This window comes from Cherax quadricarinatus, chromosome 9 (genome assembly GCF_038502225.1).
Source record: "Cherax quadricarinatus isolate ZL_2023a chromosome 9, ASM3850222v1, whole genome shotgun sequence".
NCBI classification, from domain to species: Eukaryota; Metazoa; Arthropoda; class Malacostraca; order Decapoda; family Parastacidae; genus Cherax; species Cherax quadricarinatus.
Window position 1 is genome coordinate 28,646,621 of NC_091300.1, and position 22,043 is coordinate 28,668,663.

Consider the following 22,043-nt stretch of genomic DNA (forward strand, 5'->3'; position numbering starts at 1 on the left):
CTCTCTCTCTCCTTTCCTTCTTTTTCGATTCTCTCTCTCCTTTTCCTCCTGTCTTTCCCTTTCTGTCTCTCTTCTCTCTCAATCCTTTCTCTTTCAAGTCTTTCCTGGATCTTAGCACTAATGAAAGATTCTAAATTTTTCCCTGTTAATCCCAACTTACTTCCAGCATTCATCCAAAACTGGTATTCCTCCATACTTGCAAGAATAACTTAAACTACCAGGGGAAAATGAAACGGGTCTCAAAGAAAACTGAGGGTTCAATTCCTGCTCTGCTAAAACTGTAAATAAACCAGAGGGCTCGATCCCTGCTTCAATTAAACAAATGTATTAATGAAAACTAAGAGTTCTATGCCGGCTCAGAGCAAACAGTAAGTAGAATGGGGTCCCTTGACCATCCAATCTTCCCACCAACAAATCTAGAGTGTCCTACGACAGTTCCCTTGATGTAATAAAGAGCTCAATGAAACAAATTGTCACTGGAAAATCTCGGGTCCCTAGAGTCTAATCCTCCAAAGTGTTTCAAGTTCACAAGAGGTGGCAGAATTAACTATTATATCCAGCTTTGACTTGACTTACAATAAATTGAGACTATAACAATCACAAAATCTTTTAAATACCTGTACCGTAGTCTTACCATAGAGAATGATTACTCATGGCTGGTGGTAACCGTCTGTGGTATGCGGCGTTAAAGTTCCAATGGTAGATTCGAGATGGAGCTGAATCTTGATTCAGTCGAGCGTATCCTGGCAAGGTCGCCACTTGTGAAGGCTTACTCAGCCCTGTAACAACTTCAGACAGTATTACCAAGGCTGGCTCCTCCTCAGGAAAATTAATGAACAGAAAAAGAAATAATTCACAAAAATAAACACTTTATTATTTATTAAAGCAAACATAAAACAGTGAAATATGAAAGGTATATCCTATTTGAAAAAAAAAATGAAAAATGAAATGAAAAACCCTATGCTAATACATACATATATATATATATATATATATATGATACTGGGGTGTCTGGTGTTGGTGACACTGCGTGTTGTTGAAATCGTAGCCATTGCTGATGATGCGGGGGGGGGGGTCGCAGGTGTTGGTGACAACCCACCGGCTCGTTCTTCACAGAGTCTATAGCCGTGAATAATTAATCCAGATGACAGAAAAGCAGGTTCGTTACCACTGCTATGATGAAGGGTTAGGTCCTGCATTGGCGTACATAATGGTTAGGTAGATCCAACATGGGACGTCTCAGGACGTTAGTCCGTCTCCTTTAATTCTTCTCGTTGGTTGGCAGGTGACCCAATCTGTCATTCCAATCTGGAAAGAGAGACAGGTTACCCACTGCTTAAGAAATCACTCTCCATGATAAGTAAAATACCTAAAAGACGTGGTGATTATTAAGACATTTAACATAGAGCAAGACTGAAAGGGCTAAGTTTATTATTGGTCAAAAGTGAAGCTTTCAACCAATAAGTCCACTAGACTATGCGCAGGCGTGTACTTACAGTAGTGCTGGGAGCTGTGAGTCTAGTGATTACTGTTTGACCAGAGCCCCACACGTCACCTTTCGGGGGGGGGAAGAAAGGGGGAGGGATAGTGGGAGCTAGACTTACCCTACCTTAACAAGCAGCCGGCAATCAAATGATCACTTTCGGGGTGGGGGAAAAAGGGGGGGATAGCGAGAGCTAGACTCACCCTACCTTAACAAGTAGCCGACAATCAAACTATTGTTACCATATACTTGTTCGTTTTGATAAAGAATTCCCCCCAAAATGCTGATTGATGTGTCTATAAGATTCCTTGTAAAATTTGCGATAGTTTATTACGGTCAAACTGGTAAAAATCTCGAACTAAGATTAAGACAACATAAATATAGCATTAGAACTGGACAAGATTCCAATGCTCTATTTATTCATGTAAGAGATTTTAACCATCCAATTGATTTTCAAAAAGTTGAGAAAGTTGTATCAAGCAAGTCCATGGTCGACAGGAATATAATTGAATCTTGTTTCATAAAAAGCAGTTTTGACAATAATATGAATATTTCCTTTGGTTTATATAAAATAGATCCATTTATAATTAATAGAATTTGGGAAGAATTTAATAATACTTTGGACAAATAATAATTTTTAAATTTCTTATTTCTTGGGTAGAATAGTTTGTTGGTGGGTTGTGTGAAGGACCTGTCTAGTTCGACATTCTCTGCTCGTCTGTTGGTGTGACCAGATGTACGCCTGCTGCCCTCTCTCGGCGATTGGAAGATTTCCTGTTTTTTCCAATTTTGCACAGAGTGTAAGGAGGAGGGTAAATACTGTGGGCATCCAGCTGGTTTGCGGGGCGATTTCACCGCAAGCTGCTCCTGTGCTGTTGCCATTAATTATCCGGGATATGTATGGTATTCAGGATGAAGAATTGTATGGTGTAGCACTTAATGGTGCATACAGGGTGTTTGTTAAGTTGTTGAACACTGGCGTCTACGAGAGGCTGGTAGAGAAATACCAGGATGTGCGAGTGGATGTCAATTCTATGGTGAGTGTCCGCCTTCATGACGTCTCCAGGCATTACACATGGGTTAGAGTGCGAAATGTACCATTTGAGGCTGATGAAACGGACATATGCAATGTTTTCAAGGACTACGGGACTGTTCACCTGGCACAGCCCGGCAAGTGGGTAGAAGCTGCATATGTGGGATTCCCAGAGGGCACGTTTTCACTGAAAATGATGATACGACACCCCATACCGTCATATGTTATATTGGAGGCCTTCAGGGATCAGCTCATGGTGTCCTATGCTGGGCAACGCAGGACCTGCAGGCGTTGTGGTGGTTATGATCACATTGCTGCATACTGTGAACAGCAGACTCGACTTCATGGTGTAGAATGAACTGCCACAGGGGAATCTGAGCAAGTTGGACGTGCTCTGGAGCTACAGTGGAGGCAGTGGCGGGTGCAGACCTGACAGCCCCTGTGACTGGGGGCCCTGTGGGACCCATTTTGCCTGATGGTGGAGGACGGCATGGTTCGGCGGAGGAAGCCATCGACGAGGTCCTAGAGACTGTGCTCACCTCGCTGTTTCCCCAGTCCGATGGGGAAGGCGAGTCGGTGATGAAGGCTGATGTGAGGAATGCTGCAGACCTGTGTGGATGGCAAAATGAGCCCATCGACTTGGTGGTGTCTCATGGGGCAATGTGCCCAGAGGGTGGGAAGGTTGGACATGTGGTGGAGGTTGAGGTTCACAGTGAGGTATCACAGGAGGTGAGGATGGAAACAGGTGGAGTCACACACAAGCGTGAGGCTGTGACATCGGATTCTGATGATGTCCTGACTCCAGCACAGAGGACCGGCAAGGTGGTGGTGGTGGAGGGGGATGGTGGTAGTCCCTCTGGGACTTTGGACCCGGAGCTGGACCGGGGGGGGTTAAGGCTGCCAGTAGAGACGTGCATAAAGGAGGTCCGAAAGGACATGATGGCGTTGTGAGGAAGGTGTCAAAGCACAGAGGGAAGAAACCACCGCTGGCCTAAGGTGAATGACAGTTAACATTAATGGTTTGTGTCAGGATGTGAAGCGTGCGTGGTTTGCAAGTTTCTTGTGCCGGCATAAAGTGGATGTTGTATTTGTGCAAGAGCACAATATCAAGGTGGGGCGTGTATTGGAGGTGAATGGATATAGGGCTTTTATGATGCAGACGGGACGCTTGAAGGGAGGGGTGGGAGTCCTACTCCGGGAGGCGAGCCCATTTGTGGTTAGTAGAAGTGAAGGGGGGGCGAGGACTGTATTATCAGAGTGGATGGATGGTGGATGGGCGAGCGAGTGGCTTTAGTGTGTGTGTACGCACCCGCAGAGAGTGATGCACATCTGAAAGCGGATTTTGTGAGGGATGAGCTCGTTTATTCTTTCCTTTCTTTACCACCTGTTGCTATTGTGGGAGGGGATTGGAATTGTGTTATTCGCAGGGCAGACATGGAGCTGCATGGGGCAGGGCATTTTTCAACTATCCTAGGTGATCTTCTGAGAGATGTGTGTCTACGTGACGTATTTGGGGGTGGGGCTTGGGAGGTGGAGCACACTTTTGTTAGACATGGATATGCGGTGAGGCTAGATCGGGTGTACATCACAAAGCGGGTAAGAGTGGAGTCCTTGCGTACGGTGGAGGTGGAATATTCAGACCACAGGGCGGTTGTGGTAGACCTGGGGTGGGATGGGCTGGCCAGGAGGTGTAAGAGTTATTGGAAACTAAACACGAGGATCCTGGGTGACGAGGAGGGGCAGGGAGGATTTGAGACGTTGTGGGCAGAGCTCAGTGAGGAAGGGCAGGGCATAGAGGATTTACTGGGGTGGTGGGACGGTGTGGCTAAGGCACGAATACGTAAGTTTTATGTGAGGGAGGGGAAATGCATAATGCAATAATCATATGGGCTCCTTCAGTACTTAGAGGGTAGGTTGAGGGATTGCTATTGGAGAGGTGGACAAGGGGGAGTATATCCTGTAGAGGAGATAGAAATGTTGAAGGGAAGGATTCGAGAGCTGCAAAATGAATGGTTTAATGCGGTGCGTGTGCAGGGGGAGGTTGAGGAGGTGTTATGGGGCGATCGACTGTCGGCGTGTGTTTTACGGGGTCAGCAGCGACGTCGGACGGCCACTGAGGTTGGTAGGTTAATCGTCCACTCTGAAGTGGGGGATTATCGTGAGGGGCAAGTGTTGAGGACGACTGAGGGGATAAGTGGTTATGCGGATGCATGGTATGAGCAGTATTTGGGACGTAGTGCTGTGGGAGGTTCAGCACTGCATAGCGTCTGCGAGCAAGTGCCATGTTCATTGGGGCATAGTGATCGAGTAGTGCTGGGTGGGGAGATAGATGAGGGCGAGGTTTGGCGGGCGTTAGCGAGTATGCGTACGGGAAAGGCTCCAGGGACTGATGGATTACCCTGTGAATTTTACCTGCAGAATTTGAAGTTTATGTGTGGATTCCTGTTGGAGTTGATGAATATCATGAAGGAGAAGGGGGTGTTGGGGGAGTTGCAAGCCACAGCAGTGGTTGTTCTGGTCCCGAAGGGAGAGGTCCAGAATACCCTCAAGGATTATCAGGCGTTATCTTTACTTTGTGCAGATTATAAATTGTTTGCGAAAATACTGGGAAATCGCCTGAAATGTGTCGTGGGGCGTGTCGTATCTGGAGGGCAATATGGGTTGCCTGGCAGATCTATGGTTGAGGGCCACGGACGTCTTAATATCACTCTGGTGTGTTACTTGATGTTAATACTTCTGATCCATCCAGTGTGGGTGACAACTCTAGTAATTACAAATGTAGCAGCTGGTTTTTTTCAGCTTACAATCCTCTCTCAGTTGCTGTCTCAGCACAGGAGGTGCAGCACTGCAAGAGTCACCACAGGAGGTGCAGCACTGCAATAGTCACCACAGGAGGTGCAGCACTGCAGGAGTCACCACAGGAGGTGCAGCACTGCAGGAGTCACCACAGGAGGTGCAGCACTTACCTCACACTCAGTGTGTGAGGTAAGTGCACTACCATCCTAGCTACGGGACTATGGTGATTATTGTTGTTGTTTCCATGTTTAGAAAGACAACATGTGGCTTGTTGCCTGTCCAGTTCAGTTTTTAACCAATTTTTTTAAAAGCCATGATTGCAACACACGGCCATACAATGAGGCTATGTGGCGGGGCCATACAACGAGGCTATGTGGCGGGGCCATACAACGAGGCTATATGGCGGGGCCATACAACGAGGCTATGTGGCGGGGCCATACAACGAGGCTATGTGGCGGGGTTAAGGGGTTTGTAGAAGGTTTGGGGGGGAAAGGGGAGTGCTTACTTGCTTTGGATTGGCAGGGAGCATATGACCATGTGGAACGAGAGGCGTTGCGGCAGATCCTTCTAAAGCAGGGTTTTGGGGAAGAAGTTGTGGAATGGGTGGAGACATTGTATCGAGGGGCATGGGTGCACGTGCAAATTAATGGTCGCATAGGGGAAGCCGTGTGTATGGGGCAGGGCCTCAGGCAAGGATGTCCACTATCTCAAATCCTGTTTCCCTGTGTTCAAGACCCATTTTACAGACTCATTGAGGCACGTATCTGTGGGGGGGTGGGGACAAGGGAGGTGGGGTGTGGGCCGGGGAACGTTGACGACACGACGGTACTTGTGCGGGAGGGAAATAGTTTGAGAGAGGTGGCAGAGGTCATTTGTACGTTTGGGGAGGCTACGGGGATGAGGGTTAATGTGGAGAAATCATGCTTATTAAAGTTGGGAAATTGGAACTGGCAGAGGGATTGGGATGCTGGTGTGGAGTGGAGGGTGGTGGATAGCTTAAAGATATGTGGAATAGTGTTTATGGAGAATCAAGTGCGATCGAGAGAGGTGAATTCCGAGCGTATTGTGGAATGGGTGCAGCATAAATTGGGGAGTTTGCACCCATGTCATTTGACATTGTTGCAGAGGGCCATTGTGGTAAACACACGTTACTATACAGTAAGGTTTGGCATGTGGCGGCAGTTTACCCCTTAACGGGACAAGGAATTACGAGAATCTTAAAGCAGGTGTTCAGGTTTATATTGGGTTCTGGGTGTGATTGGCTGAGGAGGGAGGTGGTAATGCTGCCGGTGCATCAGGGGGGGGTTAGGGTTATTGGATTTACGGCGTTAGGTAAAATGTGTTTACTTACGAAGGGAGTGTGTACGAGTTGGATGTGGAGGGGGGTTAAAGCTTCTGTATGAGGGAGTGCAGAGGTGGTATGTGGATGCAGAGTTGAGGGAATGTGAGGAGGTGCTGCGTACCCTCATGGTTCTATGGGAGCCTGGCAAGATTCGCATAGGGGTTTTGGCGAGAGTAATTGGGAGCCGGGTGGTGGTGCCGGTGGAGGGAATATACCCTATGTATGGATGGGGAGATATTTGGTGTCATTTTCGTAAGTTGAAGCTCAGACCTCGGGTGCAGGAGGTCATGTTCCATTTCCTGCATGGCATTTTGCCATCAGGAGCGGTCCTGACGGCGAGGCGAATAATAGAGGAGAGTGGGTGTGGAGTGTGTGGTGGAGAGGATACGGCATATCATGCGGTGTATTTTTGCGAATGTTTGGGGAATGTGAGGGATTGGATGAGTAGGATAGTGAGGCTAGTGGGAGGGGGGGGCATACCGGTGTTGAGAGCACTCGTTTTGGATGTGGGAGGGGTGCCAGAGAGTACACAATGAGCATTGGCATATTTAATGGTAGATTTTGTGTAAGTGTCGTGGGGTATGCGTGGGAATGGGGACTGGGTTACGAGGAAACGGGTAATGGCAGCTACTTTTTATAGGACGGTTTGCAGGAATAGGGAAATATTTGGATCGTGGTGGGAGGGAGCCTTCCCCGCAGATTATCGTGGTTTAACTACTGGGATCTTACTAGCTTTGTAGTGGGGGGGGTCATGGCTGGGGCAAGAATTGACAATGTCATCCGGGGTTCCAATGGGCTCGCCGTCGGGAGTGTGTGTGTGTGTGTGTGTGTGTGTGTGTGTGTGTGTGTGTGTGTGTGTGTGTGTGTGTGTGGGTGTGTGTGTGTGTGTGTGTGTGTGTGTGGGTGTGTAGGTGTGTGTGTGTGGGTGTGGGTGTGTGTGTGTGTGTGGGTGTGTGGTGTGGTGTGGTGTGGTGTGGGCGTATGGCTTAGATGTAAACGAGGGAAGGTTCAGTGTACTTAATAGGTGTTAGGAGGTGCGTGTGATGACAGCTGAATTAAGCGTGTGATCCAGTTTGATAGTGGGGATTTTAGGTTTATATTTTTGCGTACATGTCTCACGGGATGATGACTGCATTACCCTCTGTGTATATAACGCCATGCTGTGCTTGGTCACTTACCATCATACCTATGTAAGAGGGTTGAGGTATATATTATTGTTTAGAGGTATTGTCCGTATGCTGTAAGAATGCTTGGGTTGATAGAGTAGCTTTTATTTGTGTTCGCATTAGGCTATGGAAGCCTGTGCTGTGAACTTGATTTTGTTGACAGCCTTTACTTTACATGATGATATATCAATGTATGTGTACAACATTATGATAATTTAGTAATTGTGGCCAGTGTATTTGGCGGAGGTGTGTGTACCTCAGGCGGAGGTGTGTGTACCTCAGGCGGTTACAGATACTTCTGTATGACTTACTCCCAAGAAAGGTTTTTTTATTAGGAATATGCGTTTCTTTTACAATAATATATATGTGTGAATTTTTGTACTTACACCTACATGGGTATGTTTGTTTTCTTTTGTCAGCTGTAAGTTACACTTCTGTAGAAGTGAGAGGTGATAATTTCAAGTGTTTTTCTTATATATACTGATAGGTGGCTTGAGTGATGTATAGTGTGCTTGATGGTCTTTCTTTTTCGTTTTGTCTGTGACAGGTTGCTTCTCCTGTGTCCAACAACATGTGCGTGTGTGATAATGTATGTATGTACTTATTGTTCACAATAGTTTTATACTATATATATATGTATTATGTCTACAAAATTTGCTCTTATGTATGTACTTATTGTTCTCTACAGTGTTATACTATATATATATATATATATATATATATATATATATATATATATATATATATATATATATATATATATATATATATATATATATATATATATATATATATATATATATATGTATTATGTCTGTACAAGATATGCTATCAATAAAATATATAAAAAAAAAGAAATTGATTCTTGTTTCATAAAAAGCAGTTTTGACAATAATATGAATATTTCCTTTGGTTTATATAAATTAGATCCATTTATAATTAATAGAATTTGGGAAGAATTTAATAATACATTGGACAAATAATAATTTTTAAATTTCTTATTTCTTGAGTAGAATAGTTTGTTGGTGGGTTGTGTGTAGTGAGGTGTGGGCTACCCATGGCCAAAACGACATGGGTTCGAGTTCTTGGCTAGTCGCAGTGTTGTTATTGATTAAGTACCATTCGTTCGTGATTACAATAATATATATACTGCTTGCGGGGGCTAGTACACCAAACAGTGAGTAGAATGAAATTAGCTCAAAGGCACCCACACCACCATATGTTCTCAGATCAAGGTAAAACACCTAGCTCTGCTGGGTGCTTTATTCTTGTAGGATTTGGTGGTCCTGTGGGTTTGAGCATCATGTGATTTTCGCTCACCATGAGGCGGGCCAAAACGACATGGATTCAAGTCCTTGGCTAGTCGTAAAGTTGTTATTGATTAAATACCACTCGTTCGTGGTTACAGTAATATATATATGCAAACAATTGCAGACAGGCGATCTTAACTATGCAAGACAAGCCATGGGGGTGGAAATCTTTAGCTCAAGTACTTTCACACTTCTCAGTGTTGCAAGGCAGCAACTGAAGGAGTGAGAAGTTTTCTCTGAGTAGCGCAGTGAGGATCTGTCACCTGCCGCAGGCTCTCCTACCCCATATGGGGGGAGGGATGGTAGTGGGTGAGGATGGCACAAACCGTTGGCCCACATTCTGAGAGAGCCTTCGGCAGGTGACAGATCCACCCTGCACTACTCCGAGAAAACTTTCCCTCACTCCTTCAGCTGCTGCCTTGCAACATTGCATAACTCCTGATGAGGCACTGAGAAGTGTGAAAGTACTTGTGTTAAAGATTTCCACCCCCGTGGCTTGTCTTATATATTTATATATATATATATATATATATATATATATATATATATATATATATATTATATATATATATATATATACATTATGGAATAAGATCTCAGTAAACAGGTGATATGATTATTCGCACTCTCAGAAATTTCAGCAAGATTTATTCTCCCAGTACCTAATACTGTGATCACCTAACCTTACTTGGCTGACTTCTCACGCATGAATTGATCACCACATTCTGACACCACAGGACCTCTCTCTTTTACCCTTATATATACTAAGAGTTTTTGGTGGGCGGAGCGTCTTCATTATACAATGCTATAACCCGGATTGCGTCTTGTTTAAACTTAACTAGCGGTCATGCGATGTAACGTAGGTGTTAGGGTAAAGGGCGGGGGGCATGTAGGATTGTGGTGAATTTAACTAGTTGTAAAGTGATGTCATACTGGTGAGTGGTGAATCAACTAGATACCAAGCCATGTGGTACAGGAGTGTGTTGAATTCAGCTAGATGTAAAGCGATGTGATATTCAGTAGAAGTGTGGCTAATTCAATTAGCTGAAATGTAATGTAGGAGTCGGGTGGATACAAGTAGCGGTCAAGGGCCCATCCAACATTTGCCCGGGGCTAACTAACGGAGGCTAGCATTTAGCATGACAGTGTGACGGAGGTAGGTGCGGCAGTCTCCATTCCTGTTGCTTGTTTAAATGAACCTCAATTCATCCTCCTCCAACCCTCGAGTCACCGTTAGTACCACACTGCCCCGGCCCCGACATAAGAAAACATATAAAATAAACACAGGAATTAAGAGGCTGACCATAATCAATAGGTCTGTGATATTTGTTTAGGAATTATTTCATGCGACCACCTTGGCAAAAATCACTCTTACTATTGGTGGTAGTGGCAAGTGTATCAAATATATATAATATATATAGCCTCTTCATCAAATATCCATGCACATCATCCACATTTTTCAATCCGGCATTGTTACCGAGAGGAGTGATAAGAGTGATAATTTCAACGAAATATACAGATTTCGAGATGCCTACACGTACTACTGGTCCCTCTTGGCAGACAGCCTAGATTTGGGTTATGGGAGTCTTCGGTTGTCTGCTTTTCTATGTAGTTCCATTATCAAAATGTAGAATAGTGGGGGAATTAAAGAATAATAAAAGAAGCTAATAAGGAAGACTAAACAATTATGAGTTTTCACGAATATCACATTGTTTACTTCCCGTTGATACGCCCATTGTTCTATAACAAAAGCTTTCATACAAAAAATCAGATTTATTTCTCACTTTAGCTCTTTTATTTGCGGAAATATTATTCATAGGTGTGTCCGTTATATTGTTTGCTGCCTGGGATGGAGATTGATGAAGATGGGAGGGAAGAGAGTGCAGGAAGGAGGGGAGACGAGAAAAAATTAGAAAGGATCGGAGAGAGGGTTGGGATGACTGGTTGGCAGGAGGGGGGCGAAGACTCCGTATATATAGCACTGACGTCTCCTCTGTACACATAAGCGAACTGATCCACCATGGCTGCAAGATTCTTTCTCTTCTTCGGCTTCCTAATGGTGAGTTGAGCAAGAAAATATATCTTTTTTTTCCGCCTTGTGTTTGAGATAATAAGAATATGTAATTCTGTTACCTTTGTGCTACTGCTTAACAGACAGTAATTCTTTAATCACTGTATTAATTTATTCTGGCAGGTGATGTGTCAGTTGATGACCGCAGAGGGAAGGTGAGTTAGCATCATGTGTCATTTGGTGAGTTACATACGATGCACTATTGTCGTGAGTCTGTACTCACGTAGGTGTGTGTGTGTGTGTGTGTGTGTGTGTGTGTGTGTGTGTGTGTGTGTGTGTGTGTGTGTGTGTGTGTGTGTGTGTGTGTGTGTGTGTGTGTGTGTGTGAGTAATTACTTGTAATTACTTTGTTGTGTCTGCGGGGTTGAGCTATAGCTATTTGGCCAGGCTCCGCCTTTGCACTTCAGTTAACTGATTAAACTTACCCTCTGCTCTTGAGAGCTATTGTCATATCTACTTTCGAAGCCATATACTGAGGTAGCCTCCACCTATTCCTTCTTTATGTATTCCATTCTTTTGCTACTTCTCGTATTGAAGGAATTCTTTCTTATGTCAATTTGTTTCATTTTAACTTCCAGTTTCCAGTTGTATCTTATTGTTCCCCTTTCTCTCATCTCAAAGAGCCTAACTCATTAAAGAATATCTACGTTTTTAGCCAGCTTGGTGAATAAGACCCATGGGCAACACCTGTGCATCTTTAATTAAGAATCATTTCGCCCACCATTGTTTTTCATCAGAAACTTGATTTGATCACCGTTGAGGTAGTAGCCAGATGTGATGCGCGGTGCACTTGTAGTAATAGTAACGTAAACATGGACGGGGCTTGCTTACGGAGATGTTATTTTAGCTGTGGCCGAATATTTGTGTTTTGAAAACTTCAAATATACTGAAACTACCTGTGTTAAAACACGGGTTTTTGATGTAATAATAATAGATTATTTTAAACTTATCTAAATAATATATGAATTGGTTTGACAGAGCTCCCTGGTGGGAGAAACGTTGCATTAATACCTCATTAAATCGCATGTGTTCATTTACCTATTGTCAGTGTTACTACCAAAAAGTCGCATGCTATTCTATTGTTTTTTTTTATCGTTCTGGGAAAGGCATCCTCCAGAGCCAAGTCTCAGACCAGACCTCGTGGATGACGGACGACCTTGCCATCCAGGCTGCTGATGTTCATTACACGCAGCCCAGCATAAGCTCCATTCCCTAATTTTCAAAGATGCAAGCATATGTTCTGGTTATTTTTTGTATTGTATGTGCTTATAATGTATCTTGTTCCTATAATATCGATGGACTGACACTTCTGTACTAGGACGCAATCTCTTCGCGCGACTCTTCTTACTGAGACAGCTTTAATTTAAATTTTCTATCCACTTGTCCTGACATTTACCTTCACATTAATAATAACATCAAATTGAAATATGATTTCAAACCCTTATTTTTCTTTGAGTTCTGACATCTAGCCAGACAAATTTCGTTAAAATATGAAAGCTGATATAACTAATAATATTACATTTTAAGCTTTAATTGCATTTTAAAGTAGTTAGATTTTGATTAATATGCAATATAACCAGTGTACAGTATAAACTTCAGTTATTATCTTTATGGTCCAATCTAAGCTAATTTAATCCAATTTAAGTAACTTTATTCTTTTTACGTTTTGACATAATTCTTTTGAATATTAACAAGATAGCTGAAAAATTAAGGCATACCATGACCTTTTGCATTTCAGTTTATAAATTATCTCACGAGATAATAAATACAATAACAGCCCTTAAAAATCCGAAAATTATGCTTCTCTCAATTATTTCTTTATTCGTCTGTGCTAGTGAGACTACGCAACAAATTCCCTAACATTTATTGTGAATTTAAAATACATTTTGTTTATTCCGTTGCACTCATATAAAGTAAAACTGATAATTCCAAGTAAGCAATTACCCTATTTTCCATTGTCATCAGGCTCTTGATGTAGTGATGAGTAAGACACATGTGCAACAGTTAGGTATCATCAACGGTAGGGTGTCTGATCCTTTTGACCGTGTGTCTCCGTTTTTGCATGTCAAGTGTCATATGTTTTACGAAAATATTAGGTGATAATACCTTTAAGCTACCTTTACAGAGTGACATATTATTTACCGCACAAATGTAACCTTGTAAAACGCAGACTGGTAAAGTATTTGACCAGAGGTTTTAGAACTACGTACTGCGGAAAGAGTATATTTCTTTATGCACCGAAGTAATAATCAATAAATTTCCTTCTCTGCTCACACGTTGTGCTGAGCGGTTGTCAGCTGCTTCTCCTCAGTCCTGACACCTGGTGGAGGAGTTTTTACAACATCAACAACAATGGCGACTGCGTTTCGCCGGCGTGTTAATACTGTTTGTATTCAACTAACACAGGGCTTATCATCAGCGAATCAATGAATGTGTTAATGCTAGCAATCATTCGTGATACATATGGCATTCAGCGTGAATCCTTGTGTGGCGTCGCCTTGAATGGAACTACACGGATCTTCATCAAGTTTTGTGACACTCAGATGTACGAGAAGATTGTGACCCAGTACCAGAATATAAGTAAGCAAGTCACCCCAGCAGTTTCTGTCCAGTTGCATAACGTTTCATGGTACTATACGTGGGTACGTGTGCGAAACGTGCCTTTTGAGGCCAATGAAGTTGATATACGTGACGTTTTTTGAACGTCACGTATATCAACTATCCACCTGGTCACCATGGGTAAGTGGTCTGACGGCCACTATGCTGGTCTTCAGGAGGGGTCATTTACGTTGAAAATGTCCTTGCGTCAGCCGATTCCTTCGTACGTGCACCTGGAGGATTTTCGTACCCAGGTGTACGTTACGTATCCTGGCCAGAGAAGAACTTGCCGACTCTGCGGCGCTTTGGATCACATAGCGGCTCAATGTGCTCAGCGCCAGCCGCCCTCGGGGCGTAGTCGTCGTCCTGACGGCGAGGTACCCCGTCAGGCTCCGGAAGAAGAGGTCGAGGACTCGCCACGTCTGACATCATGGAGTGCTGAGGTTGATCAGGCCATGCTACTAGAGTCATCTTGTGTGACTCTACCTGGGACTGCCTCCCTTGACGAGGTGGAACATGTGAGCAGTGAAATCCCTCTAGCAAGAGAGGCAGGTGATATGGAGGCCGACATTGTATCTGCGTTGAGTGACATATTAGCATCGCATGAGTCTGATTCTGTGCCGTGTGTGCCTTCGATGAAGGTTTCTGATGAGGTGAGATTACGTGTGGATGAGGCTGATCAGATACCTGAAGTGCGAGATTTGGAGAGTTCGAGGGTTCATACTGTTGAGGCTGAAATTCACAAGGAGTACACTCCAAGTATAGACATGTCTGAAGATGCTGTTTCTAGTAAGCGTGCGGCTACCCCGTCCGACTCTGATGATATCTTGACCCCTGGACAACGTTCAGGGAAGAAGACGTGGTCGGAAATCACGGGTGGGGGGAGGTCGTGCGAGTCCAGGACAGCAGGTAATATCACAGGGATTGCCAAAGGTGTGGGAAGTGCCTTGGGTGCTTGCCGACGCAAAGAGAAAAAGGGAGTGGTAGCCCCTAGAGGAAAGCCGCCTTTAACATAGTTAGGGGTGTAACTATTAATGTTAGTGGTTTGAAATCTGTCAGAAAGTGTGTGCAAGTGCGTGAGTGGTTGAATCGTTTTGCAGTAGATGTGTGTTTTTTGCAAGAACATAACCATAAGGTAGTAAGTTTGTTTGAGATGGATGGTTATGACATTTATGTGACTCACTCCAGACGTCTGAAAGGTGGAGTGGCTGTGTTGATAAAAGTGACCAGCCCATTTGTGATGCGACACTGGGAGGAAGGGTTGCGTGGTGCGAGTCGTGGGGGATTGGGGTAGTAGAAGGGTTGGTTTTGTAGGGGTATATGGGCCGGCTGGACATGATGTTAATATTAAAAATACCTTTGTTAGAGATGTTTTAGTGTATTATTTGAGGTCCCTGCCGGAAATTACAGTGGTCGGTGGTGATTGGAACTGTGTGGTGCGCCGTAAAGACGTTGAACCGAGGGGGGCAGGTTTCTGTTTGCTTATTTTGGGTGACTTGATGTCTGGGCTGGGGTTGGTAGATGTACGTGGAGAATGTGACTTGGGGATTGAGCATACTTTTGTATGTAGGGGCTATGTGGCATGTTTAGATAGGGTGTATGTGTCTCAGTGGGTGGTCGTAATCAATGTGTGTGTGTTGAATGTCTTTTTCTCTGACCACTGGGGAGTTTTTGTAGAGCTCGACTTGGGGGGTCTCCCGAATCGTTTTAAGGGGTACTGGAAATTGAATATGCGGATGTTACAAAGTGCAGATGATCGGGAACTATTGGCGGACTTATGGGCGTCTATGGGAGTAGACTCCTGGGAGGGGTGGAATTTAGTGCGATGGTGGGATGAGGTTGTGAAGCCTCGAATTAAGGATTTTTATGTGCATCGGGGTAAGGAGGCCACTCGCATGGAGTATGGTTTTCTGAGGTATCTGGAGAGTCAACTACAACAATGTTATGTGCAGGGAGAGGCATCTGGGATTTACCCAGTGGATGAGATTGATGCTCTTAAAGAACAAATCCAGGTATTGAAAAAATGAGATTTTCGATGGGGCACGCATTTCGAGTGGAGTGGACGAGGCTTTGTGGGGTGACAAACCGTCTGCTTGTGTCTTACGAAGTCAGACACAAAGACGAAAGGCGACTGACATCGTGAGTTTAGCGGTACAGGATTAGGTTGACGGGTATAGTGAGGGACAGGTCTTAACAACAACTGAGGGGATAAGTTTTTATGTTGATACTTGGAGTAAGCTCCAGATGCAGAGTAAAGACGTGAGTGAGCATGCAATACAGGAATTGGGGAGAGGAGTTAAATGATTATGACCGCCTTCTCATGGGTGGGCCTATATCTGAGGCAGAGGTGTGGGAGGCACTGCAAGGAATGAGTAAGGGGAAGGCACCAGGCATTGATGGCATCCCTTGTGAATTTTATATCAAACATTGGGAGGTAATACGGACTTTTATGGTTCGTTTCCTCAATGCGATGAAGGAGGGGGGGGGGTGTTAGGCCTGTCTCAGAGTACAGCAGTGTTGGTCTTAGTTAGGAAATGTGATGTGCCGTTAGCGATTAAGGACTACCGTCCCATATCATTGATGTTTACCTGGAGTTTACCTGGAGAGAGTTCCGGGGGTCAACGCCCCCGCGGCCCGGTCTGTGACCAGGCCTCCTTAGGTCAGTGTCCCAGGATGCGACCCACACCAGTCGACTAACACCCAAGTACCCATTTTACTGATGGGGAACATAGACAACAGGTGGAAAGAAACACGTCCAATGTTTCTACTCTGGCTGGGAATCGAACCCAGCCCTCACCGTGTGAAGCGAGAGCGTTAACCACCAGGCCACTATATGCGAAAATTTTGATGAATAAAATTAAGAAAGTGTTTGATAAGGTAATCCATAAGAGTCAGTTTGGTGTGCCAGGTAGGTCAATGTATGATGGTCATGGGAATATCAGGGAGTTTGTTGAGGAATGCGGGGCGAGGGGTGGGGGTGGTGTTTTGGCTTTAGACTGGTGAGCCGCTTTTGATAGTGTGGAAAAGGAGGTTCTGTGGAAATTTATGAGATGGCAGGGTTTTGGAAATGAGGTCATCATGTGGGCCCGTTCGTTGTACAATGGAGCGGGATTTAAAGTACAAGTTAATGGGAAGTTAGGTGTTTTTGTACACTTGAGCAGGGGCATTCGTCAGGGATACCCCATGTCTCAAATGCTTTTTGCATGTATGCAGTACCCTTTTTACTGGGCTGTTTGTGGACGGGGAGTAGAGACATCGTGGGGTCCGAGTAGTGGTCGACCGACCCTTGTGGGTTATGTTGATGATACTACTGTGTTAATTACGATCACGGGAGCAATTGGGTTTCGTTGGGAGACTTGTTGACATATTTGGCAAGGCTACGGGGATGTGTGTTAATAGAGAAAAATCGAAGATTCTGGAGTTGGGGGAGTGGGTGGGGGATGGGGCGGATGCAGAGGGGTGGACTGTGGTTGATCGTATCACTATATGTGGTGTTCATTATATGCGGGAGGTCGATCAGACGAGGGCGTGTAATTCGGGAAGGGTTGTACATAGTGTCTTGGGGCGCTTAAATAGTCTACAGCCGCGACATTTAACCCTGCATCAGAGGGCGGTCGTCATTAATGTCCTGCTTTATTGCAAAGTATGGCATGTTGCTGCACTGTATCCTCTGTTGCAGGGGGACGTCAAACGTCTTTTGCATAGAGTTTATCGATTTTTGTGGGGTTCAGGTTGCGATTGGCTCACAAGAGCGGTGGTGGAGACACCAGTGCATCAGGGAGGGTTGGGTCTCATTCCTCTAGAGCAGTGGTTCCCAAACTTTTTCAGCTTGTTACCCAATTTAACATGTCACATAAAGCATGTTACCCCTTTCACAAAATGTTGTTATTATTGATATATATGGCTAAACGTGAACGTATACAGCCTCGCATACTCTGCTAATCCTAGCAAAACCATTGAAAACGTAAGAACCACACATACATTATATATAAAATTAATAATAGCTACAAATTCACAGTAACAGTGGGTAAATACTAACTATATACTGCACAGGGCAGTACACATACATACCACCTTATGTCTACCTCGGCTGATGCTCACAGATAAACTGACAGTGTGAAATAGAGGCAGCCTCAGGAAGTGAGTGACGCGTACTGGACAGGTCGATCTGGGCTACTGAGTGACTTTTGTCCTGAAGCATACTTGTCAAAATACTTTTGGGTTTCCACACACTTAGCTATATATTTCTTCTTTTTTAATACTGTATATTATTTTTTGATGTTTATTGTTATTTGGTTTAACTTTATTACTTACTTATAATAGGTTTACTTTACAACTTAATATACTAAGACAAAGTTAACAATAATCCTCATACCGGGTACCGCATTGTTTTCTTGATTTTCAGAATTCGTAACTTTTTTCTGTCACCCTTCCATTACCCCCCAAAAATGGTTAAATTACCCCCAGGAGGTAATTTACCCCCAGTTTGGGAACCACTGCTCTAGAGGCTTGTGTCATGGCATGTTACGTGAAGCGTCGTTGGATGCATGGTGGGTTAAGTGAATTGTATAACGACCTGCACAGGTGGTGGGGTGGGAGTATTTTAATTATTGGGCATGAGGGACGTGCGCTGTGTAAAATTATGTACCTTAGAAAGGGCGAGTATGGAGAGAGTCGTGGTGCGAGTTGAAGGATTGTATCCCATGTATGAGTGGGGTGATATATGGAGGCGAGTTCAACAGTTGCGTCTGCCTGCTCAAGTACGGGAAGTGGTTTTTAAATTTTTACATGGAATCTTGCCGTCCGGGGTGGTGTTGTATAATAGGCGTTTGGGGGACGACTGGGGTTGTCCGGCGTGCGGAATGGAAGAATCTGCTTTTCACGTTGTGTATTTCTGTGAGACTTTAGGTATAGTACGAGAGTGGTTTAGTAGGGTTTTGCGTTTGGTGGGGGAGGGAGGTTTGTCGGTGCTCCGAGCGTTGAGTTTTGATGTAGGTGGGGTTGACTTGCGTGTACAACGTGCGGTGTCGTACGTAGTGGCCGATTATATTTTCGTGTCATGGGCTATGAGGCACGTTGATGGTAACAGTAGAATTAGGGTTTTAGCGGGGATAATATATAGGACAAAATGTCGAAATAGGTTGGTATATGAGGGGAAATGGGAAAGAGACTTCCCGTCTGAATATAAAGCCTTGGAGTTACGAGATTTGAGATAGTTATGAGTGTTCAGTGGGTAATCTAACGGGCTGGTCAGCTGTGTCTAATTGTGTATGTCAAGTGGGTGAATGTTTTGTGATCTCCGTGTTTATGTGCGTCTCCTATGTGACGGTGACGACGATATATCTTAAGGCTTTGTACATACAGCTTTAAGGAATGTTTTCCGTCATTTAGGCCTCAATAAGTCATTGGTGTATATTTTGTATATGGTGTGCTTCCTAGCACAGTTGAACGTTTTCTTATTTCTGTTTATACTTTATGCCGTGTTCGTGTGTTTTTTCAATAGTATATGTTACTATGCAAGTATTTGTTTTTCTGTAAACTGTGATGGAGCTTGCACTATATGTGGAAGCAGTATTTTTCAATGTTTGCCTCTCGTCAGTGTATACGTTCACTTACAGCTGCTTGCATTGTTTTTTCTTGTTTATTTGAGATGTCAAATATCACAGTGTAGTTTCGTTTTGTTTTATTATTATATTTTCATTTTTGTGAATTGTAGCGTCATCCTGTTTCCACCTTTGCACTGTAAATGCCTATTCTTAGTCAATGATAATAACCCCGTGGTAGTCGCCCAAATTAACGTATTGTTGTGCTCTTTAAGGCACCTGAGTTCTTAGATTAAGTCTTGGATACGTTGTGTGTTGGCAGGCGGAAGCCATGCCTAGTTATATGCCAGATGTAGTATCATGTTGTATAATACGTGATTGCTTGTATATGTGTAATTTTGTGTGCTAGTTTTTGTCACATTATTTTTGTATAGTCTATATTTTCTAGTGTTTTGATTTTATTATTTATTATACAATGATAATCTTGTTAGTGCCTAGTATCTCGTTGACATATTAATTGATGCACTTATATATATTTTGTACCTGAATGTTAAATAAAAAAAAATCAATAAATTGTACTACAAGTATTTCTTAATTAAAGAGAGAGACTAAATTAACACTGGTAACAAGATTGTGGCTCCTTAATTTTATCTAGAACTTCACAATATTTTTTACTACTCTTTACATGTTACTTCTGAAGTGATTTAAGACAATAATTAAAAGTTTTGGATACGTGTACATTAATTACATATGCACCAACTGCAATTTTAAACTACATTTTAATAATGCCTTTTTCAGTTGACTTAAATCTTTTAACAATTGGCATGTTCGTACAGCGAGCTTCCTACTGAATATCAGCTGTTTAAGTAGGTTGAGCTCTAGCTTCAGGACTTGCTGTTAACCTAGTTGTGCTTGAGAGCGTTCAGCTTCAACAGCTGTGTGAGTTTGTCGAGTTCCAGCTTATGGAACTCAATAAACTACATTTAAGTTATTGGTTACTTATAGCTTAGCAACATCCGCAACTAACCATCATAAATCATCATTTTGTTAATATTCCCCTTCTGTCTCTACCAAGATATAACTCTGAAAAGATACTTTCTATATTCCAGTGAAATTTACTATAAATAATTAGTCTTAAAATAGTTTATCTGTAAGGTTTCTAAGCTCATTCTGGTTTTTCCGTGACAGAGTTTTGAAGTGCCAGGCTCCAGGAAGGTTTCCACATCCTGAAGACTGCGGCAGCTACATAGACTGTATACCAGTTGGTTCCGACGGTCAACTCACGGCAAACGAAGGTCACTGTTTTGGTTTTCCCTATTCCTCTGCCGATCGTCGCTGTGTTTCCCATGATCAGCAGCCGGGATGCAAAACTAAGAAGTCAAGAAACAGCATCCCACTACCAGGTCTTCAGTTCCTGTGTGAAAAAAACAAGCCCGTAGGCTGCTACCACTGCAAGCTCGCCTACAAATGCATTGATGGTACCCCGTATGTCTCCTTGTGTCAACACACCGAGACATGTTTAGAAGATGAAGCTTTTGGAGGAGGAGCATGCTTGCCATATGGTTTCCCATCAGTTAATGATAGATGCATTTGTACGGGAACGGGGTTAATGTCTGATAGTTATAATGATACTTATTACATTTATTGTGACACAAGTGCTAATCCTGTAACCATGGAGATGTTTGAATGCCCAGAAGGCAAGACCTTCACAAGTTCTAGTAACACCTGTGAGGGCTTCGCACGGCCTCCACATCACTGGGAAACACCAGAAACTCCTCTTTGCGATGGACCGTCAACCACCAGAGTCAACCCCAACAACTGCAGCTTCTCTTACACCTGCCTTCCTGACAACACCACCAGATCGTCCTACTGTGGTAACAGAAGTTATTTCAACCAGGACACCGGCAGGTGCGAAGACAAGTGTTCCTTTGTCACCACTGTATCTTCTGATGCTATCTTATGCCCAGAACGAGGAAATCTGAATCATCCTACAGATTGCACTAAATATTATGTCTGCTTAAACAAATACGAAGCACCGTATGCCTTGCAGTCATGCCCAACTGGACACTTTGACTTCATAACGCAATCTTGCGTGTCAGGGCCTCTTCCTCCTGAGTGTGCGGTCTTCACTTACAGTAAGTGTCCCGGACACGATATGTTGGTGTGTTAGAGAAGCCTTGATAATTAGACACGATGTCCTTAAGGAGAAGACATAATAATGTCTTTCGTTGGTATCAGAAACGAGAACCAGTGTTATAGCCTAATCTGCTGTAAATATTGCTTAAAGCTTCAGTACATTTTATTAATTATGAATGCATCTAGCTAATAAATTGCTGGACCATTTACATTTCAAGCTGACCTAGTGTTTGCCAAACTTGATTATTATATTATTCTCATCAATAATTTTCTAAGATTTTAACCAATAAATACGATAATTAAAATCTACTACATATAATAATAAGCTAGCTATATATAAATATATATATATATATATATATATATATATATATATATATATATATATATATATATATATATATATATATATATATATATATATATATATATATATATATATATATATATATATATATATATATATATATATATGCACTAAGATCACAGTAAACAGGTGATTTCAGAATATGCAAAACAACCACTCTGAAAGAATAGATAAATTCCAAGCGCTTTCGTGACTACTC

The 22,043-nt window shown here is 43.2% G+C and overlaps 1 protein-coding gene across 1 annotated transcript; it reads left to right on the forward strand.

Annotated features, from left to right (window-relative positions):
* The first annotated feature begins 11,144 nt into the window (after positions 1-11,144).
* On the forward strand, positions 11,145-21,803 carry LOC128686002 (uncharacterized). The gene is made up of 3 exons (XM_053772636.2): positions 11,145-11,189; positions 11,325-11,356; positions 20,530-21,803. The coding sequence occupies exons 1-3, from the start codon at positions 11,151-11,153 to the stop codon at positions 21,509-21,511; spliced, it is 1,053 nt and encodes a 350-aa protein (XP_053628611.2). The 5' UTR covers positions 11,145-11,150; the 3' UTR covers positions 21,512-21,803.
* The last annotated feature ends 240 nt before the right edge of the window (positions 21,804-22,043 follow it).